The sequence below is a fragment of the Gigantopelta aegis genome, chromosome 3, assembly GCF_016097555.1.
Source record: "Gigantopelta aegis isolate Gae_Host chromosome 3, Gae_host_genome, whole genome shotgun sequence".
Lineage (NCBI taxonomy): Eukaryota > Metazoa > Mollusca > Gastropoda > Neomphalida > Peltospiridae > Gigantopelta > Gigantopelta aegis.
In genome coordinates this window covers 67,935,239-67,957,315 of record NC_054701.1, presented here as the reverse complement: position 1 = coordinate 67,957,315, position 22,077 = coordinate 67,935,239, and the positions used below count along the sequence as shown (strand labels likewise).

The following is a 22,077-nucleotide window of genomic DNA, read 5'->3' as shown; positions in this document are numbered from 1 at the left end:
ACATACCACAGCCTTTAATGTACCAGTCGTGGTGCACTGGCTGGAGCGAGAAATAGCCCAATGGGCCTATTTTTTTTTTTCAAACAATATTTATTAACGTTCAACGTTTGGGATTGACCAACAGGTGATGCCTATATTAAGGTCTCTCCCTACATTTTACAAATACAATTTTTACAAAACATAGACAAAACAATAGTTGTGAGAAAAACAATCACACACAACACACGAGAAATGAACAGAAACAGGAGGACTGACAGACAGAATGAGAGAGAGAGAGAGACAGAATGAATGAATGAGAATTGTCAGATAATGTCATAGCGTTTGCTTGCAAAAATAAACTGTTGAACCATTTTAAACATGTCAATGTTTTCTTGGTCATAAAAATTTGGATTTCCAAGTAAAAGCACTTTGTAATTTAAATTTGAGTAAGCAAATAGAAATTGAGCACGTTGTCTGTCATAGTTTGGGCAATGGAGTAAGAAATGTTCAGAATTCTCAATAGGATGGCCACAGGCACAGATTGGAGTATCCGATATAAAACGTGTAAATTTGTGTCCATTTAGGTCGCTAATATTTAGACGAAGACGACAGTGTAATATCTGGTCTTCTCTCACACATGTAAAAATAAAATGGAGTTTTAGTTTTGTTTGCATATAAGTGTTTTTTAAAGCAACTTATGGATAAAGAATTTCTAGTATTAATTGGTAGTTTGTTCCATAATTTAACTCCTGAACGAATCAGAAAATAGTTTTGTTCAGCTTCTAAATCCCTGCAAGTGATCAGCATCACGCAACGGGTAGCGAGAATGTTCTGATACTGTTTTGGGCAATTTTTGGGATAGGTAAGCCGGAGTCATACCTTTACAAAGTCGATACATCATACATAATTTGTGGCATTTTCTTCTCTCTGATAAAGGCACAAAACCAGTTTCCGTGTATAATGACTGATGAGATGTTCCACGAACAGCACCACAAATGGTGCATAGAGCATCTAATTGAATATTTTCAAGCTGCTGAGATAAATGCAATGTACAGTTGTCCCAAATTACATCAGCATAGTCAAAAGAGGAAGGATAAATGTGTTGTATATTTTGTCCAACGATTTCCTAGATAACCTATATTTAAGCGACCGAAGGCAACTGATCATTTTAGATGTTTTATCAATAACAGTTTGCACGTGAAGTCTCCATTCACCAGACTATTGGAAAACCAGTCCCAATGGGCCTATTGACGGGGATCAATCCTAAACCGACCGCGCATCAAGTGAGCGCTTTACCACTGGGCTACATCTCGTCCCCGTAGCAGCAAGGGGTTTATTACATGTACATGTATGTACTTTCCAACAGACAGGGCAGCACATACATACATACATACATACAAACATACATATGTGTATACATGTAACAACAGATCCACCAAGGCAATGCTATCAGCAATTTGGTCTATCGATGCACATGAAAACCCCCAACCCCACCCATCTTTACTGTTAAAGGCCATCACCATTATGACCTGAAAAGGCAATAACCCAGATAACCAGATTGGGTAATGGTTTTTCTCTTTAAATCTCTAGGCCAAATGTGTGAGTTTTATGTTCAATTTGTAGTTGTTGATCAAATATGTTGGAATGTCATAAACCAAATACTCTTCTTTTTTTTTTATGCAGACAAGCAATGTTTCTGCACCAGACTGTATGTGACCAGTGTCCAAAACAACACCTTGTTGTTCCATTGGACAAAACATATGAGTACTGTCTCTACCTAATGTACATGTATTCTCGATTTCAGCCAATGACATACAATATTGTGATAGCTATTACATTACATTCCTTTCTAATGTAGGTACCTATTAACTAGTGCCCCTGTGCATGCTGTAACCTCACCGTGGTGCAGGGGTGTAACATTCTTTTTGAGAATGACCAATACAGCACAAAATTGAAATTTTGAGTAAAAGTCTGTATCTATCTGTGATATTTGTATTTTTGCACAGTTCTTTACACCGTTTTTATTTAAATCTTGAATTCTTATATTGATGTTGATCATCACTTTATTTGTTTGCATTACCATAGTTTGACACCCAATAGCCGATGTATTTTTCGTGCTGGGTGTCGTTAAACATTCATTCATTCTATTAACTAGTGATAATATGTGGTCAAAGATACCTTACTGCTTAATCATAAACATAGTGTATATCATACTACATGTACACGATAATAACCAAAACATCTTTTCAACTTGGCAAGATGATTGGAATGGTTTGCATACAAACATGCTTCATTCTGTCAAGCCAGTCCTGGGAGAGTGGTGTGATCTTTTGTCATGCTCTCATTGACCATACACATTTAACACATTAATTTCTTTTTAAAAAGTACCCTCCTTCTCAGAGTTAACATTGCCAGTGTACACACAGAGAGAGAGAGAGAGCCCACGTTTTGGTGGCATGTAATCATCTTAATATTAAATGTGAAACATTTTAATTTCTATACACATTTAAAAAATATTCTTACGTATTTTTTTTATTGTATTCCCCCCTCCCCCATAGCTCTTTACACATTTAAAACCTCCAAACATAATTATATAATTTTTAATGTAAATAACCATATTCATATACATGTACTTACCTTTGTTTGTCATCGAATAGCCTAGGTGTATTTTTGTACTAGGGCATCATTAAACATTCATTAATTTTGCCAACTATTGTATATCTTAAATACACTCATTTTTATAACTCTTGACTTTTACTTTGATCCATTTCGAGTTTACTCATAACATTAAGGGGCGGGAAGTAGCCAAGTGGTAAAGTGCCTGCCTGATGCACAGTCAGTCTGGGATCGATCCCCGTCAGTCGTTCCGGCCAGTGCACCACGACTATTATATCAAAGGCCATGGTATGCACCATCCTGTCTGTGGGATCATGCACATAAAAGATACCTTGTAACTAATGGAAAAATATATCAGATTTTCTCTACAAAGATTATAAGGTGTCAAAATTATCCAACAGTCAATGATTAAGCCCCCCCCCCCCCCCCCCCCCCCCCCCCCCAAATGTGTTTCCGGTTTATGTAGCAATACCACAGCCTTTGATATGCTAATCGTGGTGCACTGGCTGGAACGAGAAATAGCCCCATGGGCCCACCAACAGGGATTGATCCTAGACCGACTGCAAATTGAGCGAACACTTTACCACTGGGCTACAACCCACCCATATAAAAATGAATGCTGAATGTTAACTGTGATACTGTACCTACACGGTGTAGAACAGTAAAACTCAGTCCTAACACATACATCGTGTACCTCTTTCCAGTTAGCACCAAATGAATAGCACACACCTCAATCACTGATATACATTATGTAATTCTGGTTGGAACAGAAAACAATCCGATCAGTTCTCTAGCATGGATTAGTTGCAGCACCAAGCACACTATAAGTGCTAAAAGTCAATGCTAATCTTCGGTGTAGGGCAACAGACCAGGGCCCCGTTCCACGAAGCGATCTTAGCCCTAAGATCACTGTAACTGCACAGCTAACATATGCACTTAAGGTGATCTTAGCGCTAAGATCGCTTTGTGGAACGGGGCCCAGAGGCCTAATTCACTAAACTCTAGCAACTTTGTGATCTTACAGTGAAATGCTAAAAGACTTGCAAAGAGTATGCTTTGCTGTCTAGCAGAGCCTAAGAGACCTTTGTGAATTAGGCCCCAGAATGACAGGTACAGACTGTTCATCATCTTTGAAAGTAGGAGGCTGTTTGAGAAAAGTAGGCAGATTTATATGTACCGAATGCAATGTGATATAATTAAATTTCTATTGCATTCATTACAATACATTGCCATCTCATTAGTCCAACTGTATCAACGTGAGTTTGTTCTATCTCTATCTCGATGAATGTAAACATTATGTCATCAGGGAACGTTGTATCTGATGAAGTCACTTTATGTTCCAATTTTGTTTTATCGAGTGTTAATGATTTAGAACCAAAAAATAATTCTAAATAAAATATGAACTTTTAGAGTTATTATTAGTACCAGTATGTGTTTTAAATTTAATTATAAGGATTGTCCGTTATTTCTTATACATTCATTTGGGTAGGAACCAAAACAATAATCTGCAAACTTATGTGAGAATGGTCTCGCCGATTCACAGGATGATTTTTTGGGTTCATAACCAGATGAAATTAAAGAAATAACAGACAATCCTTAAATGTAATTATGAAATATATATGGTACACGAAAAGTATCTGAGGTGGCAGTACCTACACGTTCTTCAATGTATTAAAATAAACATTTGCAGAACTTTATTTAATTACATGTACATGTACATAAAAGAGGGTGTCAATTTCAGGGTTTATGCCGAGGGTACAGAGAGTAAAATTACATACCATAAATTCTTGAAAATTAATGGATATATTTTTTAATTTTGAGATAAGATGCTAGTAATAGAAATGATTTAACATTATGTGACATTTTTGCAATGGGATGGATGACGTTTGTTTTGGACCAACCACTATCCCAAGTTGTTCTTACATGTGGTTTGATGGTCCTGTATGCAAGATATGATCTGAACAAGGATTTACTGTTATGTGCAGTAGACTGAAAAGTAGGTCACAGTGACCTAGTAATAGTACGCGCAGTCATCCCAAGTTGTTCCTACATGTGAGGTTTGGTGGTCCGGACAAGGATTTACTGACTTATGTGCAGTAGACCGTGAAAAGTAGGTCAGTGACCTAGTAATAGTACATGACACACACACCATCCCAAATTGTTCCTACATGTGAGGTTTGATGGTCCTATATGCATCTGTATGAAAGATGTGGTCCGGACAAGGGTTTACTGTTATATGCAGTAGACTAAGAAAAGTAGGTCACAGTGACCTAGTAATAATACACAACACACTGCCATCCCAAGTTGCTCCTACATGAGATTTGATGGTCCTGTATGCAAGATATGGTCCGGACAAGGATTTACTGTTATGTAAAGTAGACCGTGAAAAGTAGGTCACAGTGACCTAGTAATAGTATGCGACACACCGCCATCCCAAGTTTTTCTACATGTTAGGTTTGATGTCCTGTATGCAGGATATGGTCCGGACAAAGTTAACAGATGGACTGACACCACCATACAATATGACCCATCATAGATGGGCATATATAAAAATATGTTTCTAGCAGAAACACTCGACTTATGGCCTTCAAAATATCAAGTCCTGCATGCACAACAACCGACAGATGCACGTGTATGCAAGAAATTAGGCAACAATTATTGTTGTTTAGATGAGCTCTTGGTGAGCAATCCCAAGCTTCTTTCCAAAACATCCCATTAGATTAGAGAGATCAGCCCTGGGTTAGCTAGTCATGACAGTACAAATGTATGTACATGTAGTCAACTACAGGGTACCATAGGAAAATGCCATAAAATTTCATGGATTTGTTCGCCATGCATACAATGTATCAATTTGGGGTTCAATTAATATTTGTGCTTAGAATTTCATTGTAGCTCGTCTTGGTTAATTCCAAGAGATCATCGTCTTGCAAGATTTGTCATGCTCAAGAAACACAAAACTCATAGGTTTTAACCGTCTGGTATACAAATGTACCTGTACATATAGTTAAATGTATTAATGTACATGCCTTTGACAGATTGTTCCAGGTTACTTTCTTAGACAATGGACCAATTTTTGTAATACAGGTACATGGGTACCTGCAGTGTTTCTGCCAGAAATGTATGGATATGACACTATACAACTGAATGCAACCAGACCTCCCCCAGAAAGAAAATGAGTTAAGTTTAGGGTTAGGGTTTTAAAAAAAATACAGTAATGATAAAATTAATTAATTTTGCCAAAAGTTAACTTTAAAAAACCTAAACATTGCTAAATTTTTTGGTATGGTGCCATATCCATTTTACCCTCTGGCAGAAACCCTGACCTGTATACATTAAAGAGAGCTCAATTTACTACTCTCTTGCAACTTTGTAAAAGATTTTGCAAAGGAAGATGCAATATGATTTCAAGAGATCTTTGTGAATTAGGTCCCCATAAGAACTAGAGGTGGGGTTAATCTATAAAAATAGCAGGATAAACAATATTACATGTATATGTAATGTATTTGCTTGAATATGGAATAACTGAAGATTAAATATATATAATATTCATGTATATAGTCAGCTCATTAAACAAAGACAATAAAACAGCAAGTATGGCTTTATGAAATACTTTAATATACTATATTAAAATGACATGCAAACAACATAATATCAGCCAACACATTTGTATGAATTAACAAACAATCAGCAATAAGTATTATACATGTACTATAACGTACACATCATAATGCTGTTTTCAAACAAACATATTTCCTCTTGAGTAATTATGTCAAACAAGGGCGGTTTCTGAAAATATCAAATAAGGGAATGGGGAGGGGAAAATTCCAGAATTTTTTTTAAAAAATATCTACCTCCCCAACAATTAAAATTTATTTTAAACCATGTAGTTATGTCTAGTGGTATAACTAAATACTGTATGTATAAATAAAATTCACCCCATATAAAATAATACTTCCTTCCCACCCCTCCCCAATGATTAATTTTGGAAACTTGTAACCAAATATCTTTTAATATATTCTGTTGCTTATAACCATTTTCTCCTTCATTTAAAAAAAAAAAAAAATTGCAAAAGTAAAGAGATTATTGAAGACACATGTATCACTCAACATTTCATTTACACACTACCTGTATTTTATTATTGTCCCATTTTTAAAAAAATAGGAAACAAAATACCCACACCACTAATCTACCACTGGAATTAATGTGTGTGTGTGTGTGTGTGTGTGTGTGTGTGTGTGTGTGTGTGTGTGTTGGGGTGGGTAGAGATATCAAGCTACAACAAACCAAATTAGTTTCTTATCTACTGTATATTTGGTTAAAATTAAACCATGTTTCATCACACATCAGGAATGAAAATGACACTGAACAAAAAACAAATCCTGAAAACTTTGCAGGATCTTTCGAAGTACGCAATTACTAACTGTACAAGGTATGAGCTTTTCATCAAAGAACAAGAACAGAGCTCGAAAATAATGACGGCACTGACAGCAATTGCCGCTGCTGAGATGTAAATTGCCGTAGGTCTGGGACATCACTGATGATAAAAAAAGTACCATCAGTAAAGCTCCTTAATCATGGCAAAATGTTTGTCTGGTGTACATTATCCACCAGTATATAACATTAGTATATTTAAAATATGTCTTCATACAGCAAAATAATCTTGCAGTCATCTGTTTGCTTCAAAAGTATCTCTTTTTAAAAATTGCCGTGTGCAGGTTTTAAATTGCCGTCAGTGGGCCGTTTCACCCATGGCAATTTTGTTTTAAATTGCAATGGAAGATAAATTCTTAAGTTTAAGGCCTGAAGAAGCTGAGAAGTTTTCAAGTAATGATATATACTGTAACACCCGAAACTAAAGGATTTTTATTTCCGACATATGCTACATGTAGATTTTATATACAGCTATGACATCATACCAGTAGAAGACTAATATTAAGTCTGGTGAAATGGACTTTCAAGGTTATTGCAGATGCATGATTTCACATCCACATTCTGACAGTAAATACTACATATATATTCCATTTGCATTCAATGATTCATAGTGTATAACAAAATTTGGTTCAAAATATTGTACTTTTCCTCTCACTCAAAACTCCATGGGTGAAAAACAGTAAGACTATAAAATGTATGTACAAAAACATGTTAAACATATATTATTCGCTCAGCAGCAGAAGTAAAGCATATCTGCTCAAACATTTAGCACAAAAAAACCACCAAAAAAAGAAGAAGCCCAAAACACTATATACATGTATATAATGTGCTCTTTTTAAAAATTTATTCTCGGGCAAACATTTATATTTTTGGAGTGTACTTGGTTTAAGTGTGTATTAATCAAACATACCAGGGTTTCTAAATGTACTTTCTCCTACACTTGATAAACATACTAAACATGTACGTACGTACATTGTAATGTGTTCAGTGTGCATCTTTTTTCAAGAATGACCTATGTTGTTAATGTAGTACATGTAATTTAGTAAACAAACACTGCAATGTCTTTAGTATGTACCTTTTTGATATGCCTGCTCAAACAATCTGTTGTTTTGAAGCACTTTGCACAATGCTCACATTGGTATGGTCGTTCTTCAGAATGCATTTTCATATGGCGATGTAGGTCAAATTTAATAAAATAACTTTTGTCACACATAGGACACTGGTGATTGCGAACACTTACATGCATCAGCCTGTGTCGTTTGAGAGAATATTCAAATGAGAATGCTCGCCCACAGACCTCGCACATGTGATCCTTCTGACCTGTATGGGTGACAGAATGCCTGTGAAGGTAATTCCGATCATAGCAAACAAAAGGACACCACTGACATTTGTATTCCTTCTTCCTACGGTCGTCTTCACTGGCATGAAGTCTGAGATTATGAGCATCAAGTCCTGATTTTGTAGCATAGGTCTTTGAACACACCGAGCATTCAAAGAGCTCTCTGGAAGAACTATGTATTTTGATGTGATTATTGGCATACGACTTCAACTTAAAACACTTGCCGCAAACTTCACATGGGAATGGAAGGTCATGTGAATGTGTTTTTTTATGCCAGTTGAGACTTGATCTTGTAGAGCAGAGTTTGCCGCATTCATCACAGGTGTGAGGTTTGTAATTGGAGTGAGAGAAAATGTGAAGTCTGAGCACGGACTTCCTTGGGAATGTCTTACCACACACATCGCACTGATACGGTCTAAGGCCGTGATGATTTATCTTGTGACTGATCAAAGAACTGTGCCAATTGAACGACTGACCACACTTGTCACAAGTCAATATATTCTGCTGTATCAGATCGGAGGAACCATTCTGTTCCAAATCAGGCGGTACAAAAACAGCAACTCTTGTTTTCTTGTAAGCTGGTTTGGTTTTGGTATTGAAATGCACATTCAGTGTATGTGTTTTCAACGTGTACTTGGTTGCAAATGATTTCTCACAAAGCTTGCAATTAAACGGTCTTTCACCAGTATGTGCAAGTTTGTGACGAACAAGTGTGGTCCCTCTAGCAAACCTTCTACCGCACAAGTTGCACTCATATCTGTAAGCATTAGGACCCAAGTGCAATTTTTTGTGGGTAAGCATAGATGATCTTTCAGTGAAGGTCTGTTCACACTGTGTGCATACAAAGGGCCTTGGACCAGTGTGAATCAAGATGTGAGTAGCTAATTCTTCCTTTGTATCGACATCCAGATCACAAAATCTGCACTTGCGTTCAAACGTTTCTTTGCTTTTATGGATTGCATCCTCATCCTTCGACTCTGGTGAGCTACTGCTCTGTTCCGACTTTATTGACTGTTCAAGCGTTGACACTGGGCTCTCCACTGAAACTGTGCTGGACTGCGCTTCCGCATGCATTTCACCGTCATCTTTTGAAATTATTTTCTTAGACTGAATCGACGTTTCACCAAGTGAATGGGTCAGTTTGTGCCTGCGATAAGAGCATCTCTGTGGAAACCTTTTGCCACATATGTCGCACACATATTTGTAATCATTATAACATGAATGCAATTTCTTGTGGCTAACCATAGATGACCTCCTGGTGAAGGTCTTTTGACAATGAATACAAATGAAAGGTTTAATGCCAGAATGAATTTGTATATGTTTGTTCAGTTGTTCCTCTTTATCAAATAGGCGATCACAAAACTTGCACTTGGGTATGATTTCATCACTAGCTTTCAGCTCTGGAAGGAAATCATCTTCTGTATCATCCGTCTTTAATGACCGTCCGATATTTGTGACCAGGTGGAACGGAACCGATGATACTGTAGGCTTTTGATCCATCTCTGAAACAACAAATACCACCTGTCAATTATGATACTGTAGAGATAAAATTAATATTGTCAAGATCCATACTCTTAAATATTTAACACAAAAAACCAGGAAGTAATATAATACATAACAATAAAACATTCATGTATTAAAACTATCCACATACTTTTCTTCCTAAATATGCAGAAATGTATAGTATATTAAGTGCCTGTTTTCTAGTAGTAGTAGTAGTAGTAGTAGTAGTAGTACATACATGTACTAGTAATCAAATGTATTAGAAAACATTTTAATCATACCATACAAGTGTTGTTGTGGTTTAAAAAAAGAGAAAAAAAACCTATTTTCTTCGTCCACATTAGGGAGTTCCTATCTGTAAGAATAGGTTGCTCGAGAAAAGTAACTGGCAATATTTACTGAAAAAAAGTAGTTTGTTTTATTTAATGACGCCGCTAGAGCACATTTATTTTTTATCTTATCATCGGCTATTGGACGTCAAACATATGGTAATTCTGACACTGTTTTTAGAGGAAACCCGCTGTCGCCACATAGGCTACTCTTTTTACGACAGGCAGCAAGGGATCTTTTATTTGCGCTTCCCACAGGCAGGATAGCACAAACCATGGCCTTTGTTGAACCAGTTATGGATCACTGGTCGGTGCAAGTGGTTTACACCTACCCATTGAGCCTTGTGGAGCACTCACTCAGGGTTTGGAGTCGGTATCTCGATTAAAAATCCCATGCCTCGACTGGGATCCGAACCCAGTACCTACCAGCCTGTAGACCGATGGCCTGCCACAATGCCGGTATATTTACTGAATGCATGAAAAATAGGCGGCAGTAACAGTAGCCGGCAACTAATGAACAGCACCTCAAAAATAAACAAAATCATTGGCCATTACTGTATTAGGGTGTCGAAAATACAAGGGATTTTCTGTGTGTACATATACATGTAATAAAAGATACCATTTGTTAAAACTTTTCATACTTAACCAAACATAATGGTTGGGTTTGTTTGTTTTTGTTTTTTTTCTCTCCACATACCAGTACTTTGGTTTTCATTTACATTTAGTAAAATATACTGTCTGGCATATGACCATCAACACATTGTGATAAAATGCTTGTCTGAGGGGCAATATAGGTCACCCTTAGTGGACCACTATGGTTTCAGTAATGTACTTATCATGACTGATGAATTAAAAACCAAAGCATGAGCTATCCGGTCTATGGGAAAATGCATACATCAGACCTTATCATGAAAACAATTGAGGGAAGTGATTAGTTGCGCCCCATGCTTTGTAATATGGGAAGCTGTTTAAAGATATTTCCATATTGATACCATATATACACATGGTAAGGGGAGCTGAAAATTACTCTCCTTGAACTAATCTTAAGGGAGTGATTGGGAGTGAGTTACAGCTCCTCTTAAACAGATCCCTTGCTTCTATTAAGTAGGACTAGCATACATGTATATACAACAGCAGGTTTTGTCTTTAACTAAAAAAAATTGAAATAACCAAGTTACGCCACCAAACATTAGCAACAGTTTAACAAGATTACCGGTGAGGTACATGATACGCCCATCAGGAGTTTGATGGAAAACCATATCTATATTAATTAATATGTTACAAGTATGATTTAAGTCTAATTATGTGAAATTTTTGAATAGGATGGATGAACAGTTTGTTTTGGACTAAACACCATCCCAAGTTGTTCCTATATGTGTTTTGATGGTCCTATATGCATCTGTATACAAGATAGGATTTACTGTTATGTGCAGTAGACCGTGAGAAGTAGGTCACAGTGACATAGTAATATAACGCGACAAACTGCCATCCCATGTTGTTCCTACATGTGAGTTTTGATGGTCCTGTATGCATCTGTATGTCCGAACAAGGACTTACTGTTATGTGAAAAGTAGGTCACAGTGACCTAGTTATAGTACCGTATTTGACCGAAAATTAGCCCATGTCTTTGAATAAGCCCCCCTCCATTTTGATAGCATTTAAGAAATTAGGCCCTCATTCGTAAATAAGCCCACCCCCAACTTCGTCACCTTATAAATAACATGAAACTGCAAGTTTGCTCAAAGCTCATTTAAAAGGTCATACCTCCTGCAGATAATTAAACACAAATGTAACACAATACCAGTGTATAACATGTTCATGCCTGCAGTATTTCTTTGAAGTACACAAGCCCAAGTCTGAACCAAAAACCAATGTCTATTTTTACCACCACACTGGGTCCGCAGTTAATGCTAATTAGGCAAATACCTTATTCTGATTGGCTAAGAACAATGACCTAGATTGACAATTCTTTGTAGTGTAAGCTGGCTGCCTGTGTCAAAAACGTGTATACACTATTGAGTTTGTTAATTGCTGTTGTTTTAAGTCTTCTCAGCATTAAATTTTGGATGTAAATAAACAGAACTGGTAAGTAATTGTAACATAGAAGGTGTGTTTCTGATAATTAGATACTAGTAAAAAACCCAATTTAATTAATAAACAATTATTATTTATTAATAACAAATGGAACACTAATTAATAGGTGCTACTGAACGATTTTTGTTTTCTTCCTAGTTCATTTAATTATTATTATTTATTTATTTTTATTTTTTATTTATTTTCTCAACAAAACTGGCCCCTTGTCTGTGAATAAGCCCACCCCATGCTAAGCTCACAATGAGTTGTCTTGGCCCCCTGGGCTTATTTCCGGTCAAATACGGTATGCAAACAGCCATCCCAAGTTGTTCCTACACATGAGTTTTGATGGTCCTGTATGTATATGTATGCAAGATATGGTCCTGACAACAAAAAGTTAACAGACAGACATATGGATGGACGGACAACACCATACCATAATACGACCCATCATAGATAGGTGTATAAAAAGTGCTTAGGTGGTCATTAAATATTCCTATCCCAGGGTTCGACAAATCCACTAGCCTTCGGTTCCAGCTAGTAAATGTTTGGTCTGGGCTAGTGGAATGATCAACTGTATTACTTGAGGGCACTAGCCAAAACTTCTGTGAGGGCTAGTGACTTTCTTAAACATTTGTTGAACATTGTATCATTTCCTTTTAATATTAACATTTCTATGCTTAGTAAAATAATGACATTTATCAACACTATACAATAGTATGTGATCTTTCAGTGGAATGCATTCTCAACACTTTGCCCAATGTTTAAATTTGTACATATGCATTATTTTCAGTGGAATGCATTCTAAATCTATGTAGTTACATGTATGTAGACCATGTACATGTAGGTCATATATAACATGAAACAGTATATTATATAAATTTAAATGGTATACTGGTCAGCCAATGTTATTTCTAATTTAAGAGATGACACTTTCCCACAAACTCCACATTATCCTTTTGTCTGTTCGAGTCATATGTGTTTAAAATGTAATTCCATGTCTGTCAAACAAATATCTTCAAACTAAATTTATCTAAAGGAAGGCCTACTGACCAAAGAACTTTTCCAAGTGAATACTTACCATACATTTACTTGTCAGGAGATAAGATCTGCTCTGAATAGGCTTTACCAATCTGTCCCAAAATTGGCCGATAATTTGCTTTTGTTACCTTTTAGGAAACCTTTAGCTACACTTTCAGATACATATTATTTGCAAGCATTACAACCTGAATACAATATTTCGTGTAGCTAACTGCAGGTCTATGTTGATGACAAGAAAATAGCGCTTAAGACCTAAATGAATGTACGTGTGTATGTACGTGTGTATGTATATATATATATATATATATATATATATATATATATATATGAATTTTCAGTTTTTAGTTTCTTAAAATAAATTTGAAATATAAATCACAAAACCTACCCTTCTTCATGACTTGGGATTTCCAACAATTCAAATCTAATAAGCTTCATTTATCTGACAATGCCAACTTGTTTGTACATGTTTTTAACATTGATGGAGACTAAAGATAATGGATGATTGATTCACAGTACAAATACTACCTGTTGAGTGCGATACTGAAGAGTAATATGTATAAAAAAACAAATGAAAAACAACACCCCACCCTAAACCAGACACCATGTAAGAACCATACCGAAGAATTGAAAATTAATTTAAAGCAGCTAGGATATGAGGACATTTGATGTCCGATCTTCACGAAATGACATGCGGTACATCAGTGTACATATACATTTAATAAAATTATCTGTATTTTTTTCACAAATATCAATACATCAAGTTCTCATGTCTTCCCCATGCATTGTTTCAATATGAGTCACAGATACAAGTATTTTCAGAAGAATTTTTTTTTAATGTATCTATAGTCAACGTTAGTGTTTTTTAGGATGCTTAAACAAATTATGTTCTTTGGATTTACATTTGTTTCACATTTACTCAATATATACTGTAAATAATTTTTCAGAGTGCACTTTTTTTCTATGTTTAGTCAAACATATTGGTGTTTTGAAGGATTTTTCACAATGCTCGCATTTGTATGGTCTTTCATCGGAATGCATTCTCATATGGCGATGTAGGTCAAATACCACGAAAAAACTTTTTCCACATAAAGAACACTGGTGATTTCGAACATTGGAATGCATCAGCCTGTGTCGTTTGAGAGAATATTCAAATGAGAATGCTCGCCCACAGACCTCGCACATGTGATCCTTCTGACCTGTATGGGTGACGGTGTGTTTACCAAGGTAATTCTTAGTAGAGCAAACAAAAGGACACCATTGACATTTGAATTCCTTTGGTTTACGATCATCTTCACCAGCATGCAACTGTAAGTTATGAGCATCAAGTCCTGCTTTTGTGACATAAGATTTTGAACAGATTAAGCACTGAAACTGTTCCCGGGAAGAACTGTGTATTTTGCTGTGCTTATCTATGTCCGATTTGAATTTGAAGCTCTTTCCACAAATGCTGCAATAGAAAGGACGGACACCTGAATGTATTTTTGTGTGCCAGTTTAGACTGGATCTTGTAGAGCACTGTTTACCACATTCGTCACATCTGTGAGGTTTGTAGTTGCAATGAGAAAAGAGATGAAGTTTGAGGACAGATTTCCTTGGGAATGTCTTGCCACACACATCACAATGATACGGTCGAAAGCCGTGATGATTCACCTTGTGACTGACCAAAGCACTGTGCCAAGTGAATACTTTACCGCACTTGTCACAAGACAAGATCTTTTGCTCCGAATTGTCTGCGTCATTCGGTTCCAAATTGGGCGATACAAAAACATCAACTCTGCCTTTATTACAAGTTGTATAATTTGAGGGTTTGCTTTTGGCGTTGTCCTTAAGATGCACTTTAGCCATGTGTGTTTTTAAGGTGTACTGATTTACATATGATTTCTGGCAAATATTGCAGGTAAATGGTTTTTCACCGGTATGTGTACGCTTATGACGAACAAGTGTGCTCGCCTTTGCAAACCTTCTGCCACATATGTTGCACTCATATCTGTAAGCATTAGGACCCAAATGCAATTTTTTGTGGGTCACCATAGATGATCTCTCGGTAAAGGTCTGCCCACATTGTAGGCACACAAATGGCCTCAGACCAGAGTGACTTTGCATATGAGTAACTAAGTTGTCCTCTGAATAAACAAGGAGATCACAGAACCGGCACTTAAATTCTGATGTCTTATTACCTTTATGGCTGGTAATGTCTTTTTTTAACACCACCACATTAATGCTCTGCACTTTTGACTTTATTGCTTGTTGAAGCTTTGTCTCTGGACCTTCTACTGAAGATGTCTTGAATTGTGTTTCCAAGTTTTTCTTTTTTGAAACAATTTTGACAGACTGAATCAATTTATGACCAAATGATTTTTTGTCATGGGTACGTTTATGTCGACGAAGTGCAAATCTTTGAGGAAACCTTTTGCCACAAATATCACATATAAATTTGCATGCACCACGACCCAAATGCAGTTTTTTGTGGTTAACCATTGATGACCTTTCCGTAAAAGTCTTTTCACAATAAATACAAAGATAGCGTTTAAGACCAGAATGAGTTTGCATATGGATATTCAGTCTCTCCTCTCCATCAAAATGACAATCGCAAAATCTGCATTTATATTCAGGGTTTTGTGTGTCTTCACAACTCAATTCTGATGTGCTATCATCTTGTGCACCCGACTCTACCAACTGAACTGAAGATATGCTGGGCTTTTGATCCATACCTTTGTCCATCTCTGAAACAACAAATACCACCTGTCAGTCAAGATACCGTCGAGATAAAATAGGCACATACTATTAAGCTCCGTACTGAAGAGTGTAAATAAATATCGACACAAACTGTGAAGCCTGGTATCGTGTAAGATGCCATGACAGTATTTATAACAAGATGCACAGGTACCTCATTATCATTACGACAAACAGCACATACATGTACACATAATGGTATGTTTACAGTATACAGTTTATTGTGATCATATTTTGAATAGTAATCCTTGACCAATATTTGTTTTCAAAATATTTATTAGTGATGATTTCTAAGCAATATGCAAGTTGATTACAGGGTTATGAGAATTGATACATGTTAGGGGTGACTATTGCGGTCAGTTTTACTATTGCAATAGTACTGTGATAGTTAAAATACTGAATTGTGATAGAATTGCAATAGTGATAGTAGTGATAGTACTATTGCAATAGTATTTCGAATTGTTAAATCGCTTGATAACAGTAATATGAAGATATTTCAATCTGATTAAAATTAGTTCTACCAGTAGATCTAACAGCATTGCGTGGACTCCCATGTCCAGATGACATTTCATCCATAAATAATTTAAATATCAACCAATTACACTTCGCCTTTTATAACGTTATTTGGGAACATACAAATTCTAAAAATATCGTGTGAGACTATTTATGCAATAGGCTAACTTGTTGGTCTATTTCAACACTGAAACAACAGGGGGAAAAGTGCAGTAATAAACTCTAGATTGTATACTAGTATAAACAGATTTTATGGCTATACCATCACAGGGTGTTTTTTTCCGTCTTCAAACAAATTTTATATTGAAATTAGTTTACGGCATACTTCGTAATTCACCCGAATCATTTCAAATACCCTCGGCATAATCGCGAATGTTTTCAAATTCTTTTCAAATCACTGGCATGATTTTGCAATTAAGGTTTTAACTGGTCGAATGAAAGGTCAACTGGACATGAGCTCCAACGGGCTGCTGTTAGATCCACATGTAACAGTGGAGCTAATTTTAATTAGATTGGAAGATATTTCGCAAAACTATTTATTTCAGTTTTTCAATATGTATGTAATAATGTATGTACGTACGTATGTATGAATGCATCTATGTCAGTGTGCGATTTTTGTTTAAAAACTTTAAGTGTCGTTTAAGGAATCCCTGTTTGCAAATCTTTAGAGCCCGCCACCAACCCCTACTTTGTGCCTCCAGCAGAACAGAAGATAAATTAAATGTTTGGCATGAAACTATGAAGAAATAGGATTTTGAGATATATGTTGACTGTGTAATTTCGAAGAATCAATGTAATTTGTACAAATAATTTTTACGGGCCATGTGGGCTCGTATGCTAACCAAGCTAGAGAGTCCTATAGATATGATTTTTGCGAGCCTCTGGCTCCTGGACTCTCCTCAAAATCGCACACGGGTGTACATGTATATATGATTGATTGTGTGTGCGTGTACATGATGTACATGTTTGTGTTTGTATGTATGTCTGTTTATACTTATTATTTATACTGTTATTTGTAATGTTATTAGGTAGTGAAAACATGCATTGGTTGTAGACCATATTTCACTATCGATAGTTGAGCAAACAATTGCAATAGTTATCGATAGTTGAATTAACTATTGATGCATTGCTACACAAATTTCAGAGATCGCTACATGATTTTGAAACATTATGCCAATGAAGATTTTTAAAACAAAATGCTCCATGTACATTATGCCATTGTTATTACAACTGAAACAATTTTATTTCAGTAAATATTTACTTGTAATGTAATAAGGAAATCCTGAATAATTAATGAACTGATAAATGACATGAAATCCTGCCCTCACATTTAAACACTACACATCCAAAAATTACTTGCCTTGGAAGTCTAAGGTACTGGCCCATTTTCAGTAAATAAGAATATATGTACGACAACACAACAGACTTGAAAATGTAACATTAGAACAAATGGAGATTTTATTTCTTTTTTTGCAGTACAGTACACAAGAACTTCATTAATAGCTGTTTTAACAATGATGTCCATATTTTCCACTATTGTTCTTTCTTCTGTGAAATAATTTCACTCTACAGTTGTCACTATATACTGGATCTCTTCAAACGTTCTTTAACATTCTCATTCCCATCTTCTGCACAATGCAACCACTCTGAGTTTAACAGTGATTGCAGGATCTCTTTCATGTACCTTTTGTAAAAGGTTTCTTTTATGCAGTAAAACATCCCCATGTTGGTGGTCAGTGTATTAATAGCTGATCAAAATAATATTCTTTCCAACGTAAAAACGAATCATCCTATTTCGTGTTCTTGATTGCTTCCATACATGTACATTCACATTTCAGTAACATCCTGGGCTTTCTTCTGTTTGAGCACATGAGCAATACACATGTAGTTGATACCACAGTAAAATCTGTTCTGTCTTCTTTTTTAATCAAGTAATCTCATGCTGTGCGGTAACATGTATTGGTACTTTACTTCATCATATCTAGATACATTACATGCATGTAATTTATAAATTATACTGCTAACAAAGTGTTAGTGCTGTTGTGTAGACATGTAACTCACTAACTGCTTTCTGTGTATATATGTATATATACGTGTGTGTGTGTGTGTGTGTGTGTGTGTGTGTGTGTGTGTGTGTGTGTATAAACTGATAAACTCCACTTGATAGTATCAACACTTCTATGTACATGTACTTCGTAAATGAAATACAAGGCTAAATGGTTGAAATAAAAGAAAATGTGTCTTAGATAGCACAGTAGCACATTTTAAACCAAGTACTTTAGGATTTAGATGCTAAAGATATTGGTAAATTGTAATTGCAGCGCTTGGTCTAGAGAGATAAAACTCCCACTGCCAGTACCACATAAATGTGCGTATGTATATATAGAAGCTAATCCATCTTAAGTAGCAGCAGCAAAGGCTCTTTTATATGCACTTCCCCAGACAATATGAAATATGAAACAATCCAATACATCCACTAACAGTGATCATCAATCCCGTAACTCATCACATCCCAGGTAAGCACTCTTACAACGTGCCCAGGAACCGATTTGTCCATCCATATAGAATAGCAAATTTTGCCATTTAAAAATAACATGTATAAATAAATAAAAAATAAATAAATAAAAAAGAGAATAAAAGAAAGCTATTTATACATAATTTGTATGCTGGGTTTTAGGTGTCACTGAATATGAATTTAACTTGAACCTGGTATAAAAATTTAATATCTTCTTACAATGTTTAATAAATGGTAATACAAAATTACATGTACATGTACAATGTAGCATCCATGGGCAATATACCTTCATGTTGTTTTAGTTATTCTAGCCTAAAATAAGCACCGGAATATACTTTGTTCATATAAACAAAAAATTTAAAAGAACACTCTTTTTTAAATTTTTGGTGAGGTGAGAGGATGGGTAAGAGAGAACTGCACTCCACAAGCTATTCCTCTGCACAAACAGCAGGTCAATTAAATCTTTAATAAGAATACATAAATTATAATCTCAAGTACATGAATTCACAAGACAGTATTTAAAAATCTTTTGTAATTGAACATTAATACATGTAATTTTGACACATGAACAGGACATGTAGCTCATATGAAATATTGCTCATGACATATCAACATTTGAAATTTATAATCTATAATAAAATTATAGACCTGTATTCATACCTTGCTGTTTAAGTAAGGAGTGTCATCATTCTCACTCCCCCATCACCCCTATGAGACTGGTTCAAGGAATGATCATGTGAAATTATATGTTATCTTCACAATTCAGGGTTTCTGCCAGAGGGTATGAAGGCTTAAACTATATATCCTACCTTGTTTATTAGACACCATATTGTGTTTTCATGAGTGGCAATTACCCCTCGCGCCTGAACTTCGGGTCAGTATGAAAGGTCCAAGAATGAACACATGGACTGACCGGAAACAAGACGTGTGTACATGTACATGTATTAAACTAAAGTCCCACTGATATTGGAGATGATAATTGCATGCCATTATTCAAATCAAAAGATTAAAGCTGTGAATGAAACAAATACAACATAGACAGGCCTGCATAAATTGTACAATCTTCGTTTCATCAAAAACAATCTCCTCATACATGGTACACCCCCAAAAATTAATGTAAAAAATCAAAAGGAAAGAAAACACGAATGATAATATAACAAATTCGTACAGTTAAGTGTAGTCAGAGGTTCTAGAATAAGGTGGCCCGATGCCAGTGATTTTTAGATTCGGGCCACTAAAAATGACTTTGTGCGATGCCGATGGCAAGTGGTATATAATTTTAAAAAAAATACAATGCTATGATCCTATGAAAACAAAAGAAACTCCTACAAGTTATTTCTTTCGATTTGCTGTCACATGCAACATTTCACTAACAAATAGTTGATCACCAGTAATCTTTCACCCATCCATGACATTAATATACCGACCAATGTAATTTTATTTAAGTTATAAAGTGTAAACATTGAAAACACAAAAGTTCATTGTTATGCTGCCTTTTTTTCCCTTTACACTGGAACAATAAGATTTGTTCTATAATACTAATAGTAATACTGTGCAAGCATGGGTGCAGCAATCGAAACTATTTCACTAGCCCGTTGGAACAGAATCAAATAAAATTTACTAGCCCGCCAGAATTTCTACTAGTCTGCCAGCCTATAGAATATTAGTTAATTAACAAAATTATAATATACACTGTCTCCACTTCAAATTATATTATTAAGTACCCTTGGTAACTGATTAACATCACATGGCAAACGAAATCAAGTCCCATAACTTGATTGACAAATCAATACATTTAAAAAATATTCTGATATAACATTTTCACATTTCTTTCATATAGAGTAAAAAAATTCAAGTGACATCCTCCAAGTATTTAACAGAACAATCTATTTAAAACACAACAGCAACATACTTTTAATGTAAACAAACCATTTCTAGGAAGTATCGACCTTTGACAGACTCCGTAGTGTGTTAATCAGTCAGAAAAAGACGGATCGCCCATCAGACTGGTAGTTGTATTTTTTAACTCGTCCATCATAATTTTTAGTCGCATTTGGTGAGTACTTTCTGCACCCCTGGCAAGCGTAATATGAAAAATGGTAACCAGTCTTTTATTAGTTTTAAGGTTGCATGTCATCATTAACGTTTGCAAAATTTAAATGTACCTACATTGAAAAATTGACAAATTGATTAAACATGATCTCAGTATGCAAAATGTACATTAAAAAGTCAATTATTTTAATTTACTGGCTTTTTGTTTTATAAACAGTTAATATTGTGGCAAGTGAATTTCAAATCTACTGACCCCCAAGGCAAGTGAAAGTAAAAAACCCAATTCTAGAACACCTGGTGTAGTGCGACTACCTTTGAAATGGACGTGACAATATTTCAGCTATCATGCTAGAATTGGATTCTTGAAAATACTCCAAGACTGATGACAATCACCGACTGCACCACTGCTTGGCTTCGTATACAAAAATATTTAACATATCCAACAGTAATTTTATGATAAATGTTTTACATGTATTATTTGTCAGTTGAACAGTTCAACCAGGTTGGTACATTTTCCCCCATTTCATCTCTAAACGTAATATTTTGTCTATAAAACATACCGTCACTTGTAAACGATGTTGTATGCTCAATATGGAACTAAACTATTTTGACAGCTTGGGTTAAGAGTAGATGGTTTTTATTTTAATGCTGTGAAGGACTGGAATAATGAGCTACTTTTCAATTCGAATGATGTGAGTATTTTGATGTCACATTTTATTTCCCGACAATAACAATTACTGAGAGCATGATCATTTCCATTTTCAGAATGCTGAAAAAATTCCAATGCCAAATTGTTATTGAAAATTACTAATGCACCCGACTGAAGAAAACCTTTTGATTAGGCCAACAAAACAAAAAAGTCGTTTGTTTCAGGTAACATGGCCCAAAAATGTAGGATAGGTAGGTAGGATTTTGTTTTGTTTTTTTTTAGTTCAAAGAAAGGTTACCCTACC

General features: G+C 35.5%; 1 protein-coding gene across 5 annotated transcripts in view; it reads right to left on the bottom strand.

Annotated features, from left to right (window-relative positions):
• LOC121368863 (zinc finger protein 665-like) overlaps nt 1–22,077 on the bottom strand; it is a 47,002-nt gene that overhangs the window by 9,854 nt on the left and 15,071 nt on the right. For 2 of the 5 annotated variants that reach the window (XM_041493615.1, XM_041493614.1), the window contains exon 4: nt 13,931–16,034. The exons of 2 other annotated variants lie outside the window; for them this stretch is intronic. In XM_041493615.1, coding sequence (XP_041349549.1) covers nt 14,224–16,034 — 1,811 coding nt within the window. In that variant the 3' untranslated portion in view covers nt 13,931–14,223. Of the gene's footprint in view, nt 1–6,187; nt 9,868–13,930; nt 16,035–22,077 lie in introns of those variants that run through there. One more of the 5 variants, XM_041493616.1, reaches the window with a different exon arrangement.